Genomic DNA, 22,731 nt, shown 5'->3' on the forward strand with positions numbered 1-22,731 from the left:
TTTTTAAAGTTCTCATGAATATGTACCAGCATTTTAGTGTGAATTTCCCTAAAATACACATGTTTGTGTGCAATTTTGCCAGGTACACACCTTTTTGCATTTCTCTGTGCTATTTTTTTAAAACAATATATGGATTTTCATGCACACTCTTCCCCCAACATATGCATTTCTGTACACAACAAATGGTTGCAAAATTCAGAAATGTGCAAATTTCAACAGATTGCTGTGTTCCGGTTGGTATATTGTTTCGGAAAGCATGAATTTGGTGGGGTTGCTTTTAAATGCAAACTGAACTAAATTTCTCCCCTGCAGGTTATCCCATGTTTTCATATATATATATAGGTTATTCCATGTTTATATATATATATAAAGGGTAAAGGTACCCTTGCCCGTATGGGCCAGTCTTGACAGACTCTAGGGTTGTGCGCCCATCTCACTTAAGAGGCCGAGGGCCAGCGCTGTCCGGAGACACTTCCGGGTCACGTGGCCAGCGTGACATCGCTGCTCTGGCGAGCCAGAGCCGCACACGGAAACGCCGTTTACCTTCCCGCTAGTAAGCGGTCCCTATTTATCTACTTGCACCCGGGGGTGCTTTCGAACTGCTAGGTTGGCAGGTGCTGGGACCGAGCAACGGGAGCGCACCCCACCACGGGGATTCGAACCGCCGACCTTTCGATCAGCAAGCCCTAGGCGCTGAGGCTTTTACCCACAGCGCCACCCGCGTCCCCCTATACACACACACACACACACACACACACTTTTCCCACAGAAAGCTAGCACATCAGAGAGAACCATTCTCCTAGCTCAGCCTTCTCTGTCTAATATTTAGGGTCAAATGACAAATTATGCTAAATGTGTTTCTTTCCACCTCTCTCTCTTTAACTAAAAGCAGCCACAGGGATGGGGAGGGTGACCTAGATCAGCACAGCAGCACAAGGGGCGGGGGCGGGTTTAACCCTTTCCCTATTCATCCACTTCCTGCTGAAAGATCCCCAAAAGCTGCCATTTCACTCCCAGCTTTGGGGGAGCATTTTCAAAAGAGAAACACCCTGTGCTAGCGTCTTTGATCTGAATCTGTTCCTCCTTGCAGCTGCTGTTAGGTTGCTGGTTTTTTTTTTAAAAAAAAAGAGAGAGAGAGAAGGAGAACCCCAGTCACGAAATTCAAAGATATGTTTAGCATCACATGTAGTTTGACCCACATTTGCTACATGCCAATAAATAAATGGGACTTAAAAAATGCTTCACCTTAGAGAGATTGTACCCTAAAATAAGAAAACAAAGGGCAAGGTTTTCCCCCAAACCATGTATTTAAATGCTTCTAACTATCAAACTATAGATACCAATTGCAACCCAGATCATTTAAAAGATGTGTTATTTAGGGCTATCTTTTAAAATCTAAACAAAAAACAAAACAAAATATCCTTCCAGTAGCACCTTAGAGACCAACTAAGTTTGTTATGAGCTTTCGTGTGCACGCAAACTTCTTCAGATACACTGATACAGAAGTCACCAGACCCTTATATATAGTGAGAGGGTGGGAAGGGGTATTACTCAGAAGGGTGGTGGGAATGGGTGATTGGCTGATAGGTGTGGCAAACCGGATGACATCTGTTAACGACTGCAGTTGGTCTTACAGGGAAAAGCAAAGGGTGAGATGGCTAAAAATAGCTTTATCGTGTATAATGAGATAAGAATCCAATGTCTCTATTCAGACCAGGTCTCTCCATGGTTTTAAGTTTGGTAATACGTTGCAATTCAGCAACTTCTCTTTCCAGTCTATTTCTGAAATTCTTTTGTAACAAGACAGCTACTTTGAGATCTTGTATTGCATGTCCTGGGAGATTGAAGTGTTTTAAAATCTAGTTCTTCTTCCTGTAGTTCCAGGGATGGGAATCTGTGGCCCTCCAGATGTTGCTGGATTCCAGCTGCCAACATCCCTGACTTGGGATGCTGGCTGGGATTGATGGGACTCCAGAAATATCTGAAAGGCTGTGAGTTCCCCAACCCTGGTAGGGCATGTCATTTTAGGGGGTGAAACTTAATTTTTGCTCCCCCCCCCCAGGTATGGGTGTGAGGAATTAAAATCTGCTATTATTACTGTCATCAGACAACATATAAAATTATTATTATTATTATTATTATTATTATTATTATTATTATTATTATTAGGCTTGGTAAGTCTATGTTTGGTGAAGAAGCACATAAACTGCTTTCAGAAAAACCAAAGAATTTTAATGTTACCTTCTGAAAATGTCGCGTAATGATGACGTTGATGATGATAATAATCTGCAAGTACTTGGAAATCGTTTTTAATGATTTCCATGCAACTGTACACACATTTTACTTACCAAGCAAAACTAAACTATATTATTTTAGCCAGAATTCCCAGGTCATGCTCCAACTTTTTTAGCAACCCTCGTTTTGGGAATTTGAAAGCTGAAAAACTCATCATGCCCTACTGCGCCAGCTCATTTTGCAAGGGCTGAAACTTGAGCAAAGAAATTTAAGCCAACCAGTCATATGAGTTTTAACTGCATAAGTTTGCATGGGTAAAAAAGAGTATCTCCAAAGGGGGGGTGGGTGTGAATCTTTAGATGATGTCACTACAGGCATCATTCTGCAAATAGTGCACTGTGTCATATTTCATAGAGACTTTGTCAGGCGAGGCCTCCTTCCACCTGCCTTGACCCTCTAGTCTCTGCTTCTCAATTTATATTGTATTATTTTATGTACTGTGGCTTGCCATTGTTTTATTGATCATAGTTTAGAAATTATTTATTGTAACTGTTGAGTGGATTTCTTTTTAACTTTTATATGTTGACATTATTATTTTATACTGTTCTAATGATTGTTGAATCTTACTTTTTTGGTGTAGGTTGCTTATTTTAAAGTTTTGTTTTATTACCACATTTTTGTATCGCATTCGATTGTTAAAAGGTGTACATTTTTTGTTTCTTCAGCCTGTAAACCGCCTTGAGTATTGTAAGATAGAAAGACGGTATACAAATTATAAAATGATGGTGATAGTAAGTCGCAGGTGAGGCTTGGCATCTACAGTGGTGCCTCGCAAGACGAAATTAATCCATTCCGCGAGTCTCTTCGTCTTGCGGTTTTTTCATCTTGCGAAGCACGGCTATTAGCGGCTTAGCGGCTATTAACGGCTTAGCGGCTATTAACGGCTTAGCGGCTTAAAGAAAAAGGAAACAAACTCGCAAGAACTCGCAAGACGTTTCGTCTTGCGAAGCAAGCCCATAGGGAAATTCGTCTTGCGGAACGACTCAAAAAACGGAAAACCCTTTCGTCTAGCGAGTTTTTCGTCTTGCGAGGCATTCGTCTTGCGGGGCACCACTGTACAGGGAGCAATCGCTGATAGGAATGTTATGATTCCGAATAAGTTACATTCCCATTCTCAGACACTCACTCATTCTCACACAGACAAATACAGCCCATGCTGGTTTGGGAAAAAAGTGTTTCCTGAGGGCCAGAGACAGAGGTTGAAGGGCCATATTTGACCCCACCCCTGAAAGAGGCCTTCATGCACACTGCTTCTTCCCAGTGCTATTTTTCAAAAGTAAAAAAGGGCCAGAATTCACCATTACCACTTCCCTTTTTTGTCTTAGAATGGCAATGGTGCTCACCTGAGAGGCGCCGGAACTGGGTTCTGGCGAGTTCTGACAAAAAAAAAAAGCCCTCCCCATCCCGCATCCCGAGTAGTAAAAAGGCACACAGTGTGGTAATTAATAGTAAAACAGGGATAAAACGGGGGGGGGGGGGATATTGGGACAGGGGAGGAATGATCATTTGCAGAAAGCGACTAAATTCCTTTGTGTTTAAAAGCAATCTCCATGACTGATACCTCCACTGCCTGTTTATGGCAGCCCCCTGTACCTTGTGTACAGTTGCACAGAAAAAGGAATTCAAGCAAGCATCATCATAATAATAATAATAATAATAATAATAATAATAATTTATTTATATCCCGCCCATCTGGCTGGGCCTCCCCAGCCATTCTGGGCAGCTCCCAACAGAATACCAAAAACACGATAAAACGTCAATCATTAAAAACTTCCCTAAACAGGGCTGCTTTCAGATGTCTTCTAAAAGTCAGATAGTTGTTTATCTCTTTGACATCTGATGGGAGGGCGCCCCACAGAGCGGGCACCACTACCGAGAAGGCCCTCTGCCTGGTTTCCCTCACTTTCCCTCACTTCCACATGATGGGGTACAGTATCAAAGGAAATGTAACCCTCTTAGAAATTAATTGATAGCTTTCCTATTGATACAAGTATCGGTCCTTTAAGGAAGCAGGAGCTTCCATCTTCAACATCATCCACAACAACCTTTGGTTACTTTAGAGAGAGGAGAGGATTGGACAGTATATGTAAAAGTATGTTGTTGTTGTTGTTGTTGTTGTTGTTGTTGTTGTTGTTGTTGCTGCTGCTGCTGCTGTTGTTGTTATATTGCCCTTTATCCAAAGATCCCAAGGCAGTTTGCAACAGAAAAATAGGGAATGAGAATACAAAATAAAACAAAAACAAACCAATAACCCTCTTCCCACAAACACATTTGAAAAGCCATAGACCTGGTTATAGAGAAACATTTTTGTCTGGTGCCTAAAGATGTGTAAGAAAGGTGCTAGACCAGCCTCCCTGAGGGGAGTATTTCACAAATGGGGAGCCACTGCAGAAAAGGCCCATTCTTATGTTGCCAGCCGCCAGAGACACATGAAGAAGGTTCTCAGGTGATGAGTGTAAGATCGGGGTTGGTTCATATAAAAAATAAAAGTAGATTCCAGGTTACAGCAATGGTATTAAAGGCGAATCTCAAAAAAGTTTAAAGGCTATGGATGGAGGAACACTTTGTAGGAGTGGTTCGTTTAAAAAACGTTAAGTAAATCAGTAAGCGAACATTGCAAAAACTAAGAAATGTACCTGAAAAAAGCCATGAGTTTCCTGTGAATTTACAACACATTCATCACAACACACACTGAGAACTGAGCTCTGAGAGTCATTTTGCTTTAGATAGCCGGTTAGCCCAGCAGTTGGCATATTTCTGATAGAGCAGCAGAAAGTCATAAATTTTCTTTATAAGGTTCATCTAAGTGGGATGGGGGGGGGCGGGGAGAAAGTATGTTGTGTTGAGCCAAGGCCTCGTTGACTTCACGAGATGTCAACTATAACTGGAGTTCAATTATATTACCTCACTGCACTCCTGAAAGATGCCGTACTTTCCATAGACTGCGGTCTGTTCATCAGCCCCAGAAGATCAGAGTTAGATCAGCATTCCATAAATAAAGAGAGTCCGCAAAGAGGCGTCCCAGCAAAAATTGCAAGGTGTGTGTGTGTTTTTTCGAAGGCAGTTGTCCAAACAGATACATCAAGATGCAATCTAATATTCTTTCAGATAACCTTCACTTATTTCATGGGCTTTTACTTTCTTTCTCCATTCATCAAATTTCATCACCTCGCACTTTTTATTTGATTTGTTAGGCTGTATCGCCGTCTGCTTACAGGCATGAACCTCTATATAGGATTGCAAGAATGCTAAATACAACAAGGTATCCATTTGCTAGATACCGGGCCAGATTACTGAATATTCAGCTGATGTTGTAGGATAGTTGTGTGGCTAAAGACTTCAGTGCCTAAGTAAGAAACCCCTGTTTTCTAACCATTCCCTCCTTGCTTTTTATAGTGACTGGTTCCTGTGTATTTGTTGATACATCTCTTATTTGCTGTCATGTTATATTCACTTTTGACCAGGGTGGATTTGATTTAAATCCCTAGTCAGTAAGGCTTGAATTAGGTGTGTTTTTTTACAGAAAGACTCATTCTTGCTGGTATAATCTTAATATTGACAACCAAATGAAGGTTTCATTTTTGGAGTAATACATTTTCAGAGTATCAAAATCAAAATGTTTATTCGGCTTTACGCCCATCATGAAACACAACACAACAAAACAAATCAAAACAAATCAAATCAAATAAAACAGCCGACTCGTACAAGCCACAAGTAGTATAACACAGTTCTAAACTCATAAGGACAGATATTTTCAGAGTAGTTTTTACAGTTCTATCAAAAATTACTGATATGGTTATACTATTAGAAATACACAGACAGATAATTATGAAATTATTGTGAGGTTTAATAAGTTAACTGTTTATATTTGGACAACTTTTCTGCTGTACTTTATTGGAAGGAGAAAAATAATCATTTCCTTAATAGCAAGTTAAACAATTTATTTAACTAAAACAATAGCATTATAGCATATGTATCCATGTTTGTTAACTGATGTGGTTAATTTTTTTTTAAAAAAAACCCTCACAACTTATACTGAGTTTTAGCACACATGAAAAACAAATCCTTATTTCCCGATGTATAGCCTTTGGACTATAATGTAACTTAAATAGAAAACTATCTTTAGAAAGATTTTTCCTCCAAAAGCATTTTATTTTAAAAATCCAATTTAAATAAAAAAAATCTGATTTAAATAAAAAAACACCGAATTATTTTTTTTTTTTAAATCACTGATTTTTATCCACCCTGCTTTTGACTGGAAGCCCGTTTGAGTGGCATACACAGGCTACAACAGCAAAAGCAATAAATTCTTTTGGGAGTGTGCCTCTGGAAACCTTCGAAAATCCCTTTTAAAAAGCAGCAGCATTTGCCAGATTGGTATGAATGGTGGCAATGGCAGCTGTCAGTCTTCCTCATCGCTGGAGGACGATGTGGAAACAATGACAAGGCAGGCAGACTGGTACTCCAAAGTGCTTGGCTGTGATTCAGAGGTACACCAGTACCCTGAACTGCTAGCCATTTCCCCCACTCAGTGTCAGCCATTTTTTCAGTTTCCCCACTCTCTCTCTTTTTGGCTGTTTTTGCCCTCTTTGCGCCTTTTTGCAGATTAAACTGATGTATTTAATTCCGCCCCCCCCACCTCGCATTTACACAGTCGTGCGCGAGTTGAACACATGGCAAGTGGGGAGATGTCTGTATTCCACTCCTTTCCCCTTCTTTTCTTGACCCTCCCACCCCAAACCCTCGGTATCTTGCCACTGAGCACGCTCAGTTCTCATTGGGCTCTCTCCCCTCCCTGCCTTTAGGGGGAGGGGGCTCCCATTTCCTCCCCCTTCTTCCGCATATATTGGGAATCCCTCCAGCAGGCCGATATTTCCATTTCGTTTCCTTAATGGGGGCATTTTGCTGCATCACCATTATAACTTTACTGCAGAGTCGACCATCAGTATATACGATGCAATGTAAAGACATAATGGCCGGGTGTCCCACCTCATAGAAAGCATTCCTCCATTTGAAGGACTGTCCCGTCTGCCCAATTTAAACATAAATAACCATAAGGAGGGAGAGTGAGGGCACCGAAACTGCCTACCAACAGGAGTAGCTCCATCTGCACCACACATTTAAAGCAGTATCATTCCACTTTAAACAGTCATGGCTTTCCCTCATAATCCTGGGTTCTGTGGTTTGTCAAGGGTGCTGAGGGTAGTTAGAAGACCACTACTCCCTTCAAAGAGTGACATTTCCAAGAGTGGTTTAACAGTCAATCCTTCTTCCCAGGGACGCGGGTGGCGCTGTGGGTTAAACCACAGAGCCTAGGACTTGCCAATCAGAAGGTTGGCGGTTCGAATCCCCGCGATGGGGTGAGCTCCCATTGCTCGGTCCCTGCTCCTGCCAACCTAGCAGTTTGAAAGCACGCCAAACTGCAAGTAGATAAATAGGTACCGCTCCGGCGGGAAGGTAAACGACGTTTCCATGTGCTGCTCTGGTTCGCCAGAAGCGGCTTAGTCAAGCTGACCACATGACCCGGAAGCTGTACGCCAGCTCCCTCGGCCAGTAAAGCGAGATGAGTGCCGCAACCCCAGATTCGGTCACAACTGGACCTAATGATCAGGAGTCCCTTTACATTTAATAGCTGGTATGCAGGAATTTTTAACTGATTGTATTTGATAGTTGACCTGCAATGGCATTTGGTACAGGCAACGACCCATTTGTGTGGGGGTTACGTTCCTGAGCCCCATGCATGTTGGTGGAGCATGCATAAGCTCACTCTGCCCTATTATGTCCCATTCTGCCCCCTATTCTGGCCACCTCCTGGACACTGTGATTAATGTGTGTGTGGTCGTGCCTGTATAAGACTTGTCATTGTATTTAATATTTTTTGTGAACAGCCCAGAGACCTCCAGGTATAGGGCAGTATATAGGTAAACGGCATTTCCGTGCGCTGCTCTGGTTCGCCAGAAGCGGCTGAGTCATGCTGGCCACATGACCCAGAAACTGTACGCCGGCTCCCTCGGCCAATAAAGCGAGATGAGTGCCGCAACCCCAGAGTCGGTCACGATTGGACCTAATGGTCAGGGTTCCCTTTACCTTTACCTCTTCCCAGGGAATTCTGGGAATTGACATAACTTGCCACAACAATTGATAATTTTCTTTGTTGCTAATATTAACTTATGGCCTTTTACGGATGCTTCTTCCAAATGCTCAAATACCACTGGATATACTATTTCAGTAACCCTTACAACAGCCCTGTGAGGTAGTCAAGAACGAGTACAGTGGAACCTCGGGTTGCGGACGTAATCCGTGACGGAGGCACATCCGCAATTCGCAGCGTTCGCATCCTGAAGTGCCGCATCTGTGCCTATGCGATTTGGCACTTCTGCGCATGCACAAGCGGCGAAACCTGGAAGTAACCCGCTCTGGTACTTCCAGGTTTACCGCAGTCCGCAACCCAAAAACACATAACCTGAAGTGTCTGTAACATGAGGTATGACTGTATTATCCCCACATTGGGGGCTTTTTTTTTTTTTTTTTTGGCCAGAACTCACCAGAACTCAGTCCTGGCACCTCTCAGGTGAGCGCCATTGTCCTTCTAAAAGAACGAGGGAGGCGTTCATAGTGAGTCCCAGCACCTCTTTTCCCTACACTGGCTCCCAGTATGTTTCCAAGCACAATTCAAAGTGTTGGTGCTGACCTTTAAAGCCCTAAACGGCCTCAGTCCAGTATACCTGAAGGAGTGTCTCCACCTCCATCGTTCTGCCCGGACACTGAGGTCCAGCTCCAAGGGCCTTCTGGCAGTTCCCTCCCTGCAAGAAGCGAGGTTACAGGGAACCAGGCAGAGGGCCTTCTTGGTATTGGCACCTGCCCTGTGGAATGCCCTCCCACCAGATGTCAAAAAGAAAAATAACTACCAAACTTTTAGAAGACATCTAAAGGCAGTCCTGTTTAGGGAAGCTTTCAATGTTTAATAGGTTATTGTATTTTAGTGTTTTGTTGGAAGCCACCCAGAGTGGCTGGGGAAACCCAGCCAGATGGGTGGGGTATAAATAAATTTTTATTAATTATTATTATTATTAGAATAATAGCACATTAGAGATGGGAGGCTTGAGGGACAAAGAATGTGCAATTGAAGCAACTGCATATTATTTCATTGTACAGTCCTGCTTCCCTTTTGCTTTCGCTGTTTGTTTCCCCTGCGTATGTCTTTAGATTGTAAGCAAATTAGGGCATGGACCTGTCCTTTTGTAATAATTAAAGTGCCACCATGCTCACTGGTGGCGCTATATAAATTAGGAAATTAGTAAGTTATAATGCCATCGAACAAGTTTCTACCAAAGCTAAGGTTGGAATCAAAGGCTTCTTGGTTCACACCTCTACCTTTGGGATGAAAACAGATACTTCTATACAGGCAAACGTCACTGTAAGTTTTGTTCTGGCCTGCTTAATTTAAACAGAGACAGCTTTGTAGTCGGCATTCAGGGTGGCGATAAAGAGGTAGATCAGTCCCAGAGCAAAACTCGACCAACAGGACAGCTGGCAGATTTGTGGGTTTCACAATGGAAAGCAGACCGTTATCAGAACTCATCTGTCTCTGGATTAAGGTAGAAATTCTTTCCCAAGTGCAGTTTAGGTCATTAGAACATCTAAATGCCAAATTCTCTGCTCTGTGTACATGATGGGAACGAGAGAGTGATTTATAGCTTCTGCTAATAGACTGGCGAGCTTGGTACCAGCCGGGCTGTAAACAAGAGAGGGTGTTTTTCCTTCCCTTCCAGGAATCTAATTTCTTGGGTGCCATTATCCATTCAAAATATTTCCTCCGGCTGCTCTAAAATCTTCTTCCCTCCCCGAAATCCTTTTCCTTCTCACACACCCCGTTTTAGAAAAAATGTACCACCTCACTTGACACCCTTTTATGATGACAAAATTTCCCATTTTTCTTCATCTCCCCACAGTGAGATCCATACCAAACTGGGTCTGGATCAGATCTGAGCTCAGTCGTGCCCCCGGTCCCCTGAGATTAACCTTGGGAACTGCCTGCAAAACGTCAAGAACGGCGGTATAAAATTAAATTGGTCTGTTTATTAGGCAGTTGGCCTCTCTTAGCACATCTTGTGCATTTCCCTGTTGTTTACAACACATCCCGAAAGAGTCCTGAAGCAATTTACAAGAACTTGCAAGATTCAAAAGGTAGATAGATGACGTGCAGCAGAATTTCAGTGCCACAGAAAGATTTAGGACACGGTGATGATTGCCAGGGAAGGAGAGGGCAGGATTTGAAGTGAAGCAAAACTGCCCATTAAGAGGCAACCAGGGAGCCTGCTTTTATAACTCAGATCCTCCAAGTATCCCTACTTTCCATGGACAGTCCTGGATTTACAGAAGCCATCCTGGTTTCTGATTTGATCTCGGAATGTCCCACTTTTCCTTAGGACATCCCTATTTTCATTAGAGAAATGTTGGAGGGTATGGAGTTTTCCGACCCCCCAAGTCAAGGAGATAAGTAACTATATAACCTATAGAAGATATCTGAAGGCAGCCCTGTGTAGGGAAGTTTTTTTTTTAATGTTTAATGTTTTATTATGTTTTCAGATATGTTGGAAGTCACCCAGAATGGTTGGAGCAACCCAGTCAGATGTGTGGGGTATTATTATTATTATTATTATTATTATTATTATTATTATTATTATTATTACTCAGTGGTTTTCTGGGGGGACGCAGGGGTACACATACCCCTAAACATTTTGTGAATCCGATGACAGCTTCATTTCCTTTCCAGGTTATTTTCTTGAGTCAAAATGAGAGTACCCCTAAACATTTATTTTATTTTTTCAGAAAAAAGCAATAATAATATTAAATAGGGCACCTGTATTTTCATCAGAGAAATGTTGAGGGGCATGATAACTGGATTATTGTATTGTTGTAACCTGCCTTGGGAATTTATGGTGAAGGGTGGGTAAGAGATCTAATTAATTAATTAAGATGTGGCATAATGTCATATGGTGGTAATTTCCTAAACCTCTACACATGATGTACTCTGAAATATGCTTTTAAACTCAAGGTCTAGATTAGAAGATGAAGCCAGTATACATTTGCAAAATGCAGGATATAATGCCCTGATCCAAATCTGTGTGTACGCTTTTCTGCATGCCAGGATTTCTCCGTTTTAAAATGAAAGGCAGGCAGATATTCACCGCCCTTGAAATGAATGGAGAAGTCCTGTTGATCATGTGTTGTTAACTTACGGGTTAGTGAGAGTTATACCTTCAAAGGGTGGGGTAGAAGAAAAGAAACATACAAATTTATTTAGGGCTACTGTGTTTCTAAAGATAAACTTTAAAAATATATATTAAAGTTGACATTTGGTTTGCCAATACTTTGCACATACTTTGTACACGTCAGCTCCCAAGTAAGACCCATTGAGTTCAATTATACTGAATTAGGCTTAACTCTATCTATTGCTACTATTTAGGGCTATAGGAAGCTGCCTCATGCAGAGTCACCTCATTGGTCCATCTAGCTCAGTATAGTCTAGCTCAGCCTTTGCTAACCTTGCCAGCTGCCCCAGAAGTTTGGGGCTCAGCCCCAGCCATCAGCAGGTTGACAAAGGCTGGCCTAGTCTGACTGACAGCAGGTCTTAGGGGTTTCAGAAGTCTTTCCCAGCCCATTCCCAGCCCCACAGTGTCTCCTTCTTGGAAATGTCAGGGGCAGCAGAGGGGATCCAGCGGAAACGAAGTCAGTGCTCTCCCACTGAACTTCAGTCCTTCCCCAAAATTAAAAAATGGAAAAAGAAAACCTACATCTGAACTGGATCGTGAAACTGTATCTTATGCAACTCCATACATTTTAAACTCAACCGCACAGAGTATATGCACAAGATATCATCAACAACGTTAGAGACTTACGCAATATATTTTTTGCAGTTTGCATTACACAATGTAAAACAGAAAAAACACACACATATTCTCCTGAGGATGAGCACAACAGATTTTAAATAATTGCCTCTAATGATGCAATGCCATCGTGTTAATTTTCACGCAGGCAGCATTCCTTCCCAATGACTAGAAACTTTGGGAAGGGGAACAGCTTTCAACCTTGGGCTTAAGGAGTTGACCATTCAAATAAAATCTCCATCTTGGGAGAGGATTTAAAACATAAATAAATTTGGGAAGTGGAGAAAACTTTGAAACTTAGCTATTCTGAGCTAGTTGTGGTAGGGAAGAATTCTCTATTTACTTTTTAACATTCTGGGCTAAATAGGTCCATGGCATGTTGAAGTAAGCGATGGCAACTGAGATGTTTTTCTGCTGGAAAAGGTTTGAGTTTGAATACATTCTAGAGTCAGGCAAGCTAATTTTGAACTAGTTACAGGAAGAACTGAAAATATGGAACCAGTAAAAGTGTGTAATAGAGTTGCATCAGGCAAGAATGAGCTACAGGATGACCACTTGCAGATCACAAAAAGAGGCCTAAAGAGGCCACTGATTTGCATACAACTTGCGCATGCTAATTTATAAGTATAGGTGCACCTTTAGTAACAGTTACGATGATTTACACAGAAATACGAAGGTCCGTATAGTTAAAGCCATGGTTTTCCCAGTAGTGATGTATGGAAGTGAGAGCTGGACCATAAAGAAGGCTGATCACCGAAGAATTGATGCTTTTGAATTATGGTGCTGGAGAAGACTATTGAGAGTCCCATAGACTGCAAGAAGATCAAACGCATCCATTCTTAAGGAAATCAGCCCTGAGTGCTCACTGGAAGGACAGATCGTGAAGCTGAGGCTCCAATACTTTGGCCACCTCATGAGAAGAGAAGACTCCCTGGAGAAGACACTGATGCTGGGAAAGATGGAGGGCACAAGGAGAAGGGGGCGACAGAGGACGAGATGGTTGGATAGTGTTTTCGAGGTTACCAGCATGAGTTTGACCAAACTGCGGGAGGTAGTGGCAGACAGAGGTGCCTGGCGTGCTCTGGTCCACGGGGTCACGAAGAGTCGGACACGACTAAACGACTAAACAACAACAACAACAACACGAAACATCTCACCATAATGGAGAACACAATGACCAAGGGACGATGTGGAGTCTGACTGCCGCTGGCTTTTGATGAGTAACTTTACATTCTCCTTCAACTTCACTCTCTTTTCTTAAGGTTCTTCACTTTTGAAATCAACTTGCACCCTACAGCCCTTCAGAAAGAGGAGCGAAGGTGAGTCTGTGATCCTTCAGAAGTTGTGGGGCTCCAACTTCCATCAACCTCAGCCAGCATGGTCAATGGACAGGTTCAGCAATAGCTGGAGGCACACAGGTTCCAGGGAAGCCCAGAGAAGGGTCATCGCTCAGGGGCAGAGTATTGAATGCAGAAAGTCCCAGGTTTGATTCTAGCATCTCCAGGCATGGCTAGGAAAGACATTCCATCCGAAACCAGCCACAGCCAATCAGGGTAGACCAGATAGTCAGTGTAGTGCCCTCCAGATGTTCCTGAACTACAACTCTCATCATCCCTGGCTGTGGCTAGTGGGAATTGGAGTTCAACAGCATCTGGAGGGCATCACAGTGCTTCCCCCTTGGAGTAGACAATACTGGATGGAGCAATGGTCTGCCAAATGGCAGCTTCCTATGCTCCTGTGTCCACTTGAGATAATGTGCATGAGAGTAAGAGGCTGGATAAACAGGGATGATGGGAATTGGAGTCTAACAACCTCTGGAGAGCTATATCTTCCCCATTTGTAACGTAGAGCATGTGCTCAAATATATGACGATCCTCTGCAGAAGCCAGCTGCATGCCGACCCCACTTGCAAGCCCTAAACCTCAATACTGTTCCCGTCAATGGGATGCCAAGTCTTGCTTCACTTTGGATCCTGCCCAGATTCTTAAAGCAAGGGGGCAACACACAAAGGTTTAAAATGAGGTACTAAGCTGTAGTCCTAAAAATGTTGCCCGAGAGCTAAGGTCACATCTGCACTCCTATACCTCTTTAACAGTCATGGCTCTCTCTGGGAAATGTAGGTTCTTAAAGGTGCTGGGAATTGTAGCTCTGTGAGGGATCTCCTAACAAATCTCAGCACCCTTAGCAAAGTACAGTCCCCTGGATTCTGTTTAAAGTTGTATAAGAGTGCTTGGCGGGTAAACTATGGATGTGACCTAAATCAGCTGAAACCACAGAAGATCTTGTCCTCCTGCAAGATCTGAAGCGGCGTTTTAAGATGAGGTTTCTGATGCTAAAGCAATACCTACACATTGGCCAGAATGCTCAATTGCACTACAAATTTCTCTCTCTCTCTCCACTTAAATAGAGCAAATAGAGTCCAGAGGGAAAATAAATATTCATAACACTTTACTAAGCAAACTGAACAAAAACCGTGTAAAGTCTGAGGAGAAAAAAACAGAGAGGTTTTGTCTTTGTTACTTGCACATAGCAGGAAGACATTGACCTAAACATACAGAGTTAAACTCCCTCAGAACTATGCAGCCAATTGGAGCATGTGCTTCCTTAGTGATGATCACACCACTGTGCTTGGTTACTAAAGGCCATTTCCACCACCATCGCGGCTCTTCATTGACTGACTCACTACGAACAGAATTAACCCTTAAGCCACACATGGAATGATCTCTGTGGTTGTACTTCCAACATCTCTTTCTGTCCATGAGGCTCAAAAGCAATTTAAGCATCATGTATGAAAGAACTATAAGCCTTAGGGATGATGCGCCACTAACAATCAAATCCCGAATATCTAAGGGCTATAGCATGCATGGTTTTCTTTGCATTATATATCGGTGTATACGTTACATAGGAAGTCCAAATTTTAGTCAGTGTTGACACCCACCTTTTAGAAATCCGAGATCAAATTCATGAGTGCTCAAAAACAGATAATTATTCCCACACTTTTTGGACATAGGCTGCATTCAAATGGCAGTTTATTCCGTTTTCCTGACGCTTCCCCACTCTTAATTTCTGCATTCTGTTTGAGCTTTCACATGACATTAAACGCTAGCCCCAGAAAGACAGCGCAAGTGTAACACTAATTTTCATATTATTTGCTTCTAGAAAAAATCTGTTTGCTAATAACATGGCAATGAGTGCTAAACTTGAGCTGCATTCTGCTGTCTTTCTGGAAGTGGCTTTTATGCCATGTGAAAGCTCAAACAGAATGCAGAAAATACCGTATTTTTTCCGTGTGTAAGACTATATTGTTTCCTAAATTTCTGAAGTTTAAAAAAAGGCGTCGTCTTATACACAGACAGTGAATAGTGTGTTTTCTTAATTTTTAATCCCCCAAAATAGGCGGTGTCTTATACACGGAAAAATACGGTAACAATCAAGGGAATGCCAGGAAATGGAAAAAAAAGCCATATGAATGCAACCATATACACATGAATATTGGACCATGATTTAGGGCAAGTTTTGTCCCTCCAGGTGCTGTTGGACTATAACTCCCATTAGGCCTAATGGCCAGAGATAATAGAACTTATAGTTCAGCAACACCTGGAGGACCAAAGGTTCCCATACCTGCTTTAGGGGAGAGAGAGTAGCTCAGGGGTAGAACAACTGCTTTGCATGCAGAAGGCTCCAGGATTAAACCCTCACATCTCCAGGTGGGTTGGCAATGTCCCCTGTCTAAAACCCTGGGCAGTCGTTGTCAGCCAATGCGAACCAAAGGTAGCTGATATTGCTGGACTACAGCTCCCATCATCCCTGACGCAGGCCGGGGATGATGGGAGTTGGAGTTCCACATCTGGATGGTACCACAGGAAATGAGCCATTGCTAATCTGATGACTGACTGAAATGCTTTTTATAGCATAGTATTGGAGACATGCAAACTGACCACCCAAAAGCCACAAACCTTTGGGTCTACCCAGGAGAAAAAAAGAAGGAAGGGAATGCTTTTGCTGACTAATCGCCACTAACCTAGACAGCATCTTAAAAAGCAGAGACATCACCTTGCCAACAAAGGTCCATATAGTTAAAGCTATGGTTTTCCCAGTAGTGATGTATGGAAGTGAGAGCTAGACCATAAAGAAGGCTGATTGCTGAAGAATTGATGCTTTTGAATTATGGTGCTGGAGGAGACTCTTGAGAGTCCCATGGACTGCAAGAAGATCAAACCTATCCATTCTGAAGGAAATCAGCCCTGAGTGCTCACTGGAAGGACAGATCCTGAAGCTGAGGCTCCAATACTTTGGCCACCTCATGAGAAGAGAAGACTCCCTGGAAAAGACCCTGATGTTGGGAAAGATGGAGGGCACAAGGAGAAGGGAATGACAGAGGACGAGATGGTTGGACAGTGTTTTCGAAGCTACCAGCATGAGTTTGACCAAACTGCGCGAGGCAGTGGAAGACAGGAGTGTCTGGCGTGCGCTGGTCCATGGGGTCACGAAGAGTCGGACACGACTAAATGACTAAACAACAACAACAACAAGATGTACAGATGACAACCACATTAGGCAGCCTGAAGTTTCTGAAGAGTTTTCTTTGGCTGTGGAAAGCTGGAATGACTCGTCAGAGAGTTCAACTGGAGTATGGCACCCATTGGCACCCGGGCATCTTAGACACAGCCCCTTGGTTCCTGCCAAGGCAACCTTACACTACTAATTTTATTTTCATGAGAGTTGTTGGCTTTGGGGGCTTTTTGGGTTGTTTAGCAGGAGTCACCTATTGTCTGAAGGGCGCACTATATGATTTATTTATTTTTGGCCTGTGTTTTATTTTTTTGGGGGGTGGGTGGTATATATGTTTTGGTTTATTTTTAGGGGGTTCTGAGCACCACCAGCTTTCCTTCTGTGCACTGGGTATTTTGCGGTGCCTGTGACAGTTTCCAGGATCTCCAAACAGGCCCCCAGGTACCAAAAGGTTGAGATGTCCTGGAAAGGAACCTTCCTAATAATCAATTGAAAGGAAGAATGCAGTTGCTCGTTCGTTGCTCAGTTGTCCCAAGGCAGTCACACAATTTGCCTTTGCTAGGCAGTGGTAATTTTGGATGTGGGACTTAATGGTTCTCTTGAGGAGTGGTGCTCTTTTGGTGGTAATGTGCATTATTTCACTGGCTTCAAATTGTGGTGGGAAACCCTGTGGCGCTTTGTGGCTCCCCCCCCCCCCTTATTCTGCTGAGTGGGACCCTGGGCTGCCTGCCCTAAAGGCCTACACCAGGCATAGGCAAACTCCGGCCCTCCAGATGCTTGGGACTACAATTCCCATCATCCCTGACCACTGGTCCTGTTAGCTAGGGATGATGGGAATTGTAGTCCCAAACATCTGGAGGGCCGGAGTTTGCCTATGCCTGGCCTACACTAATGGTGCCACTGCTATTGTTCGGAGTTGGGAAGGGCCATGAATGTCATCTGGTCTCACCCCCTGCAATACAGGCATCTTTTGTCCAATGCGGAACTCGAACCCACAACCTTGAGACTCATTCCTTTAGCCAGGCATTCTGCTTCTAATGGTGGCAAGTGAAATTACTCTGTAAGTTAAAAAGGAAGGCATGAAGGGGGTGATTCAGCCCCTGTTGGTTGTCCACAGTATCTGGTAGTCCAGGTTACATGCTACCTCTGAATACAGAAGCTACATTCACTGTGGCTCCATCCATTGTAGTTACCCAGCACTGACAGACCAATCCTCCCATTATGGCTAGATGTGCCCAATATGGTCCCTTGGAATTTCATACTGGGCACCTTGGGGAAGAATATAGCAGCAGCAGCAGCAGCAGCAGCAGCAATAATAATAATAATAATAATAATAATAATAATAATAATAATAATAATAGTAAGGTAAAGGTAAAGGGACCCCTGACCATTTAGGTCCAGTCATGACCAACTGGGGTTGCGGCGCTCATCTCGCTTTATTGGCCGAGGGAGTTGGTGTACAGCTTCCGGGTCATGTGGCCAGCATGACTAAGCCGCTTCTGGCGAACCAGAGCAGCGCATGGAAACGCTCTACTTGCACTTTGACGTGCTTTCGAACTGCTAGGTTGGCAGGAACAGGGACCGAGCAATGGGAGCTCACCCCGTCATGGGGATTCGAACCGCCGACCTTCTGATCGGCAAGTCCTAGGCTCTGTGGTTTAACCCACAGCGCCACCTGCGTCCCACTAATAATAATAGTAATAATACTCAAAAGATTTAGAGGACAGGCCCTCCAAGTGTCTCTATTTTCCAGGGACAGTCCTGGATTTACAGAAGCAGTCCCAGTTTCTGATTTGATTCTGGAATGTCCCGCTGTTCCTTTGGACACCCCTATTTTCATCGCAGAAATGTTGGAGAGGATGGAGTTATGCGACCCCCTGGAGTCAAGGTGATAAGTAACTATGCAACCATTAGAAGACATCTGAAGGCTGCCCTGTGTAGGGAAGTTTTTTTTTAAAAAATGTTTAATGTTTTATTATGTTTTTATATATGTTGGAAGCTGTGGCTGGGGCAACCCAGTCAGATGGGCGGAGTATGATGAAGATGATGGAATAGGACGTCTCTGTTTCCAGCAGAGAAACGTTGGAGGATATGTTGTTGCTACCCAGCAATGATAGACCAATCCTCCCATTATCGCTTGATGTGCCTACTATGGTTCCTTGGAATTTCATATTGGGAACCTTGGGGAAGGATGTAGTAGTAGTAATAATAATCACAATATTTTGAGAATGGGCCATAGCTTAATGGTAGAGTATCTGTCTGGAATGGAGGAGGTCCGGGTTCAATTCCCGGCAACTTAAGGTAGGGCTGGGAGGGGCTCCATGCCTGAAATCCTGGAGAGTAGCTGCTAATCAGTGCAGACAGTATAGAGTTAGATGGACAAAGGAAAGATACATTCATTTCCCCCACCCTACCCACAACTCTCTTCTTTACGATTAAAGACGATAAGGCAGATTCGCAAGTTCCTACGGGGTATTTTTAAATCTGCCAGCTCACTCCATCCTAAAATATACGGCTTCAGTTACGAGATAAACCGCACCAGTGAACTTTAAATGAGAAAGGAAGCTGAATTTGGGAGAAGCGCCGCTACCTGTATCCTAGTACAGTGGTACCTCGGGTTACATATGCTTCAAGTTACATTCGCTTCAAGTTACAGACTCCACTAACCCAGAAATAGTGCTTCAGGTTAAGAACTTTGCTTCAGGATGAGAACAGAAATCGTGCTCCGGCGGCGCGGCGGCAGCAGGAGGCCCCATTAGCTAAAGTGGTGCTTCAGGTTAAGAACAGTTTCAGGTTAAGTACGGACCTCCGGAACAAATTAAGTACTTAACCCAAGGTACCACTGTACATAATGGATTTGAGGTTAAATGTGCGCAGTCTTGGAAGAGTCCACCGAGGCAACGCAGCGATGGCGAGGCATGCCCCTTCCCAAACTAATTAAACGGATTGCCTCTGCTCCTCAAGAGCCAAAGAGGGAGAGCAGCCCACACGGCCTGTCGCTATCCCTAAAAATCAACATCCAGCGACTGAAGACGGGATGCATCTCTGGCAATTTGTGCTGTGATCCCAGCGTTACAATGGGTAGCCCCAGCCGCCTACTTTGCAAAAAGAGAGATCCCAGGACTTTCGCTCTGTTGGAGTGTCTGTGTGTAAACAGCAGCAACCTGCACTATAATTTTTTCCTTTTTTTAAAAAAAAAAAGCAAGTTAATGGATAGCAAGATACACTCATTTTCCGCACCCCACCCACAATTTTCGTCTTTACAATTAAATACGATTAGCTGGCATTCCCTTTAACCGTCAGAGGCGCACAGTGGCAGATCTGTAGCCACAAAAGAGGCACAGTAAATGAGAAGAACATGTTGCTACACTGCATTTGAGAAAGTTTGGCTCCGAGCTATGCACTGATTAATATCAGATCTCCTCCTTTACTCGCCCTCTTGACAATCTTGTCACATCTGGCTGACAAATCCTTACAAGCTTATCCAAACCAAGGCAGCCCCAGTCATGCTTGGGGTCTAGCTGGAAGGAAGCGGCAACACCAGCCGCGCACTGATGTGCCATCAGTGAAACTAATGAAGCTGACTTCAGTTGCAGGCTCCCGGAACAGTAAAAAGGAGCACAACACGCCTCAAGGTTTTGCAACACAGCGCAGAGTTAGCTCACCAGAAGATAAGACAAACAATCACCTCCCAAGGTTCAAGGAGCCAAAGAACTGCATGATCAAAAAGAGAGAGAGAGAGAGAGACGATTGCTAACACACTTTAGCAGCAAGCTCAACCTAAAAAAACAGTGGTACAATTTATAAATCCTGCTCCCCACTTCCACTTTTCCAAAATAACAATTAATGTTCATATTTTACCAATCTTCCATACCTAACTCAGGTGCTGTTAAGCAGAAACATTTTCCCTCTGTCTCTATAACTAGAAAACAATTGTTTTCCCAAGAATCCAAAGTTATCGAGTGTGGAACACATCTGTATAAAATCGCTCCCCCCCCCCTTTCTTTCTCACAAACATTTTCAATTGATGGGTAATCGTTTTTATTTTAAAGCAAATGTTTTTTTAAAAGGGAAGGGATGGGATGGTGGCAAGAGGCTTGGTGTGTTCACCGAGCAGGAAAGTAAAATGAAATATTTCTTTCGCTATGCCAGCAAGACAGCACAAGAGTCTGTTTTGACAGTTTTGTGATGGTGCTTTGTTACGGAATGAAATGACAAAGGACAGAAAACCCCCAAAGATACATCGGTGTTTGCCAGTCTGGGATGTAATGATTTAGTCTTCTAGTTCTTCTTGTCTTTTAAAAGCACAAACAACAAACAACAACTTTGTGACAAGGGACTCCCCACCCCCCATGCCTATTTTGCAAGACATGTTATGGTCAGCAATGAAGTATATATACAAAAAGCACACACCATTGCTGGTCTGATTCCCAAAGAAACTTCCTTTGCAAAATTGCAGTGTCTAGTCTCCTGTGCAATTTTTTTTTTAACATCACAATAATGATAATGTATTTGCTTAGAGCACTTGACTCAGAACACACTGAAGTCACAAATCATGACTTTTATAGCTATTAATGTACAACCAGGACCTGTACGATTAAACATTGTCAGGTCGTCATGATTTACAGTTCCTGATGCTTCAACGGGGGAAAGATTAATTGGCGGTCCGATTCTGCTTTATCCCAATGATTTCCCATAACTTAATAGACAAAGGAAGGCAATCCCATCGTTTAGGGTGCGTTTTGTCCAGAAGGCCAGTGTTTAGTAAGTAAGGTTTGCTGTGCAAAGCACACTTACTTTTGAATCAGTTTTTTTTTAAAGGAAAAAAAAGATGAAATAAATCAATGGAGTGATTTCTGTGCAAACCTGCTTAGGCTCAGTCTGTTAAGCAAACAGATAATTCCAAAACACAAGGTAGCAGTCAAATAAGAAATCGAGTAGTGTGTAGCACCTTGAAATCTTATTGTTTGCTATCGCAGGATAATGAAGCAATTACAGCAAATAGCATTATTTCTATAGCACACGAGCTTGCAAGCAGGGAAAGGGGGGTGGGAGGGAGGACAGCCCAAATCCATGCACAAACTACAAAAGAACTTTCCTTACCTCCGACATTCTTACGGAGCATGTGTTTTGAGAGCTATAAAACAGTTTCCCATCCCCTCTGCTGTGAGTTGTACAAAGAAGAACCAGGAAACATTCCTGTCTGTACAAGTAAGGGAGGCAGAATCATCACACGCCTTGGTCTTTTTTACCCTTGTCTGAAGCGGAGAGCACCTCCACGCCTGATGTGCACTTAGAGTGAGCACAGGGGAGTGAAATCAGATCCCTCCTCCAGAAACCTACAGTCCTAAGTTGTGACTGCCTCTCTCTCTCTCACCTCTCCAGGATGCTCCCACCTCAGCGCTCCGGAGGGGAGTGTTTCGGCAGGCCCCTCCAGTCACAGGGCAGACCCCTCACAGCTGGCTGGGAGAGGGCATGACACTCATCTTTCACAGAGACTTGATCAAAAGGAGTCAGGGCGACCTCAGGCTCTCCTAATGCAGCGCGGGGAGAGTCTCTCTACCTCTGCTCTTACCGCCTAACTAAGGCATTAAATCAATGCAGCTAACCTAAGGCCTTTATTATTATTTTTTTGCTGCTTCCCAAGAATGTGAACAACTTTCTGCGAGTAAAGCTTGCTGTGGTGTTCTTTGTTTTTGCTTTTTTTAAGGCGGGGGGGGGGGACGACACTTCCCACCTTTTTCATTTTTTAGTACAGTGGTACCTCAGGTTAAGTACAGTGGTACCTCAGGTTACATACGCTTCAGGTTACATACGCTTCAGGTTACAGACTCCGCTAACCCAGAAATAGTGCTTCAGGTTAAGAACTTTGCTTCAGGATGAGAACAGAAATTGTTCAGGTTAAGAACAGACCTCCGGAACGAATTAAGTACTTAACCCGAGGTACCACTGTACTTAATTCCTTCCGGAGGTCCGTTCTTAACCTGAAACTGTTCTTAATCCGAAGCACCACTTTAGCTAATGGGGCCTCCTG

At 43.4% G+C, this 22,731-nt stretch overlaps 1 protein-coding gene across 3 annotated transcripts in view; it reads right to left on the minus strand.

The window, feature by feature from the left end:
- Positions 1-22,111, minus strand: part of BNC1 (basonuclin zinc finger protein 1) — a 38,003-nt gene extending 15,892 nt beyond the window's left edge. For 2 of the 3 annotated variants that reach the window (XM_028705910.2, XM_077918852.1), the window contains exon 1: positions 21,801-22,111. In XM_028705910.2, coding sequence (XP_028561743.2) covers positions 21,801-21,809 — 9 coding nt within the window. In that variant the 5' untranslated portion in view covers positions 21,810-22,111. The remainder of the gene's footprint in view (positions 1-21,800) is intronic. The other variant, XM_077918851.1, reaches the window with a different exon arrangement.
- Between the last annotated feature and the right edge of the window lie 620 nt (positions 22,112-22,731).

Source organism: Podarcis muralis, chromosome 14, assembly GCF_964188315.1.
Source record: "Podarcis muralis chromosome 14, rPodMur119.hap1.1, whole genome shotgun sequence".
Lineage (NCBI taxonomy): Eukaryota > Metazoa > Chordata > Lepidosauria > Squamata > Lacertidae > Podarcis > Podarcis muralis.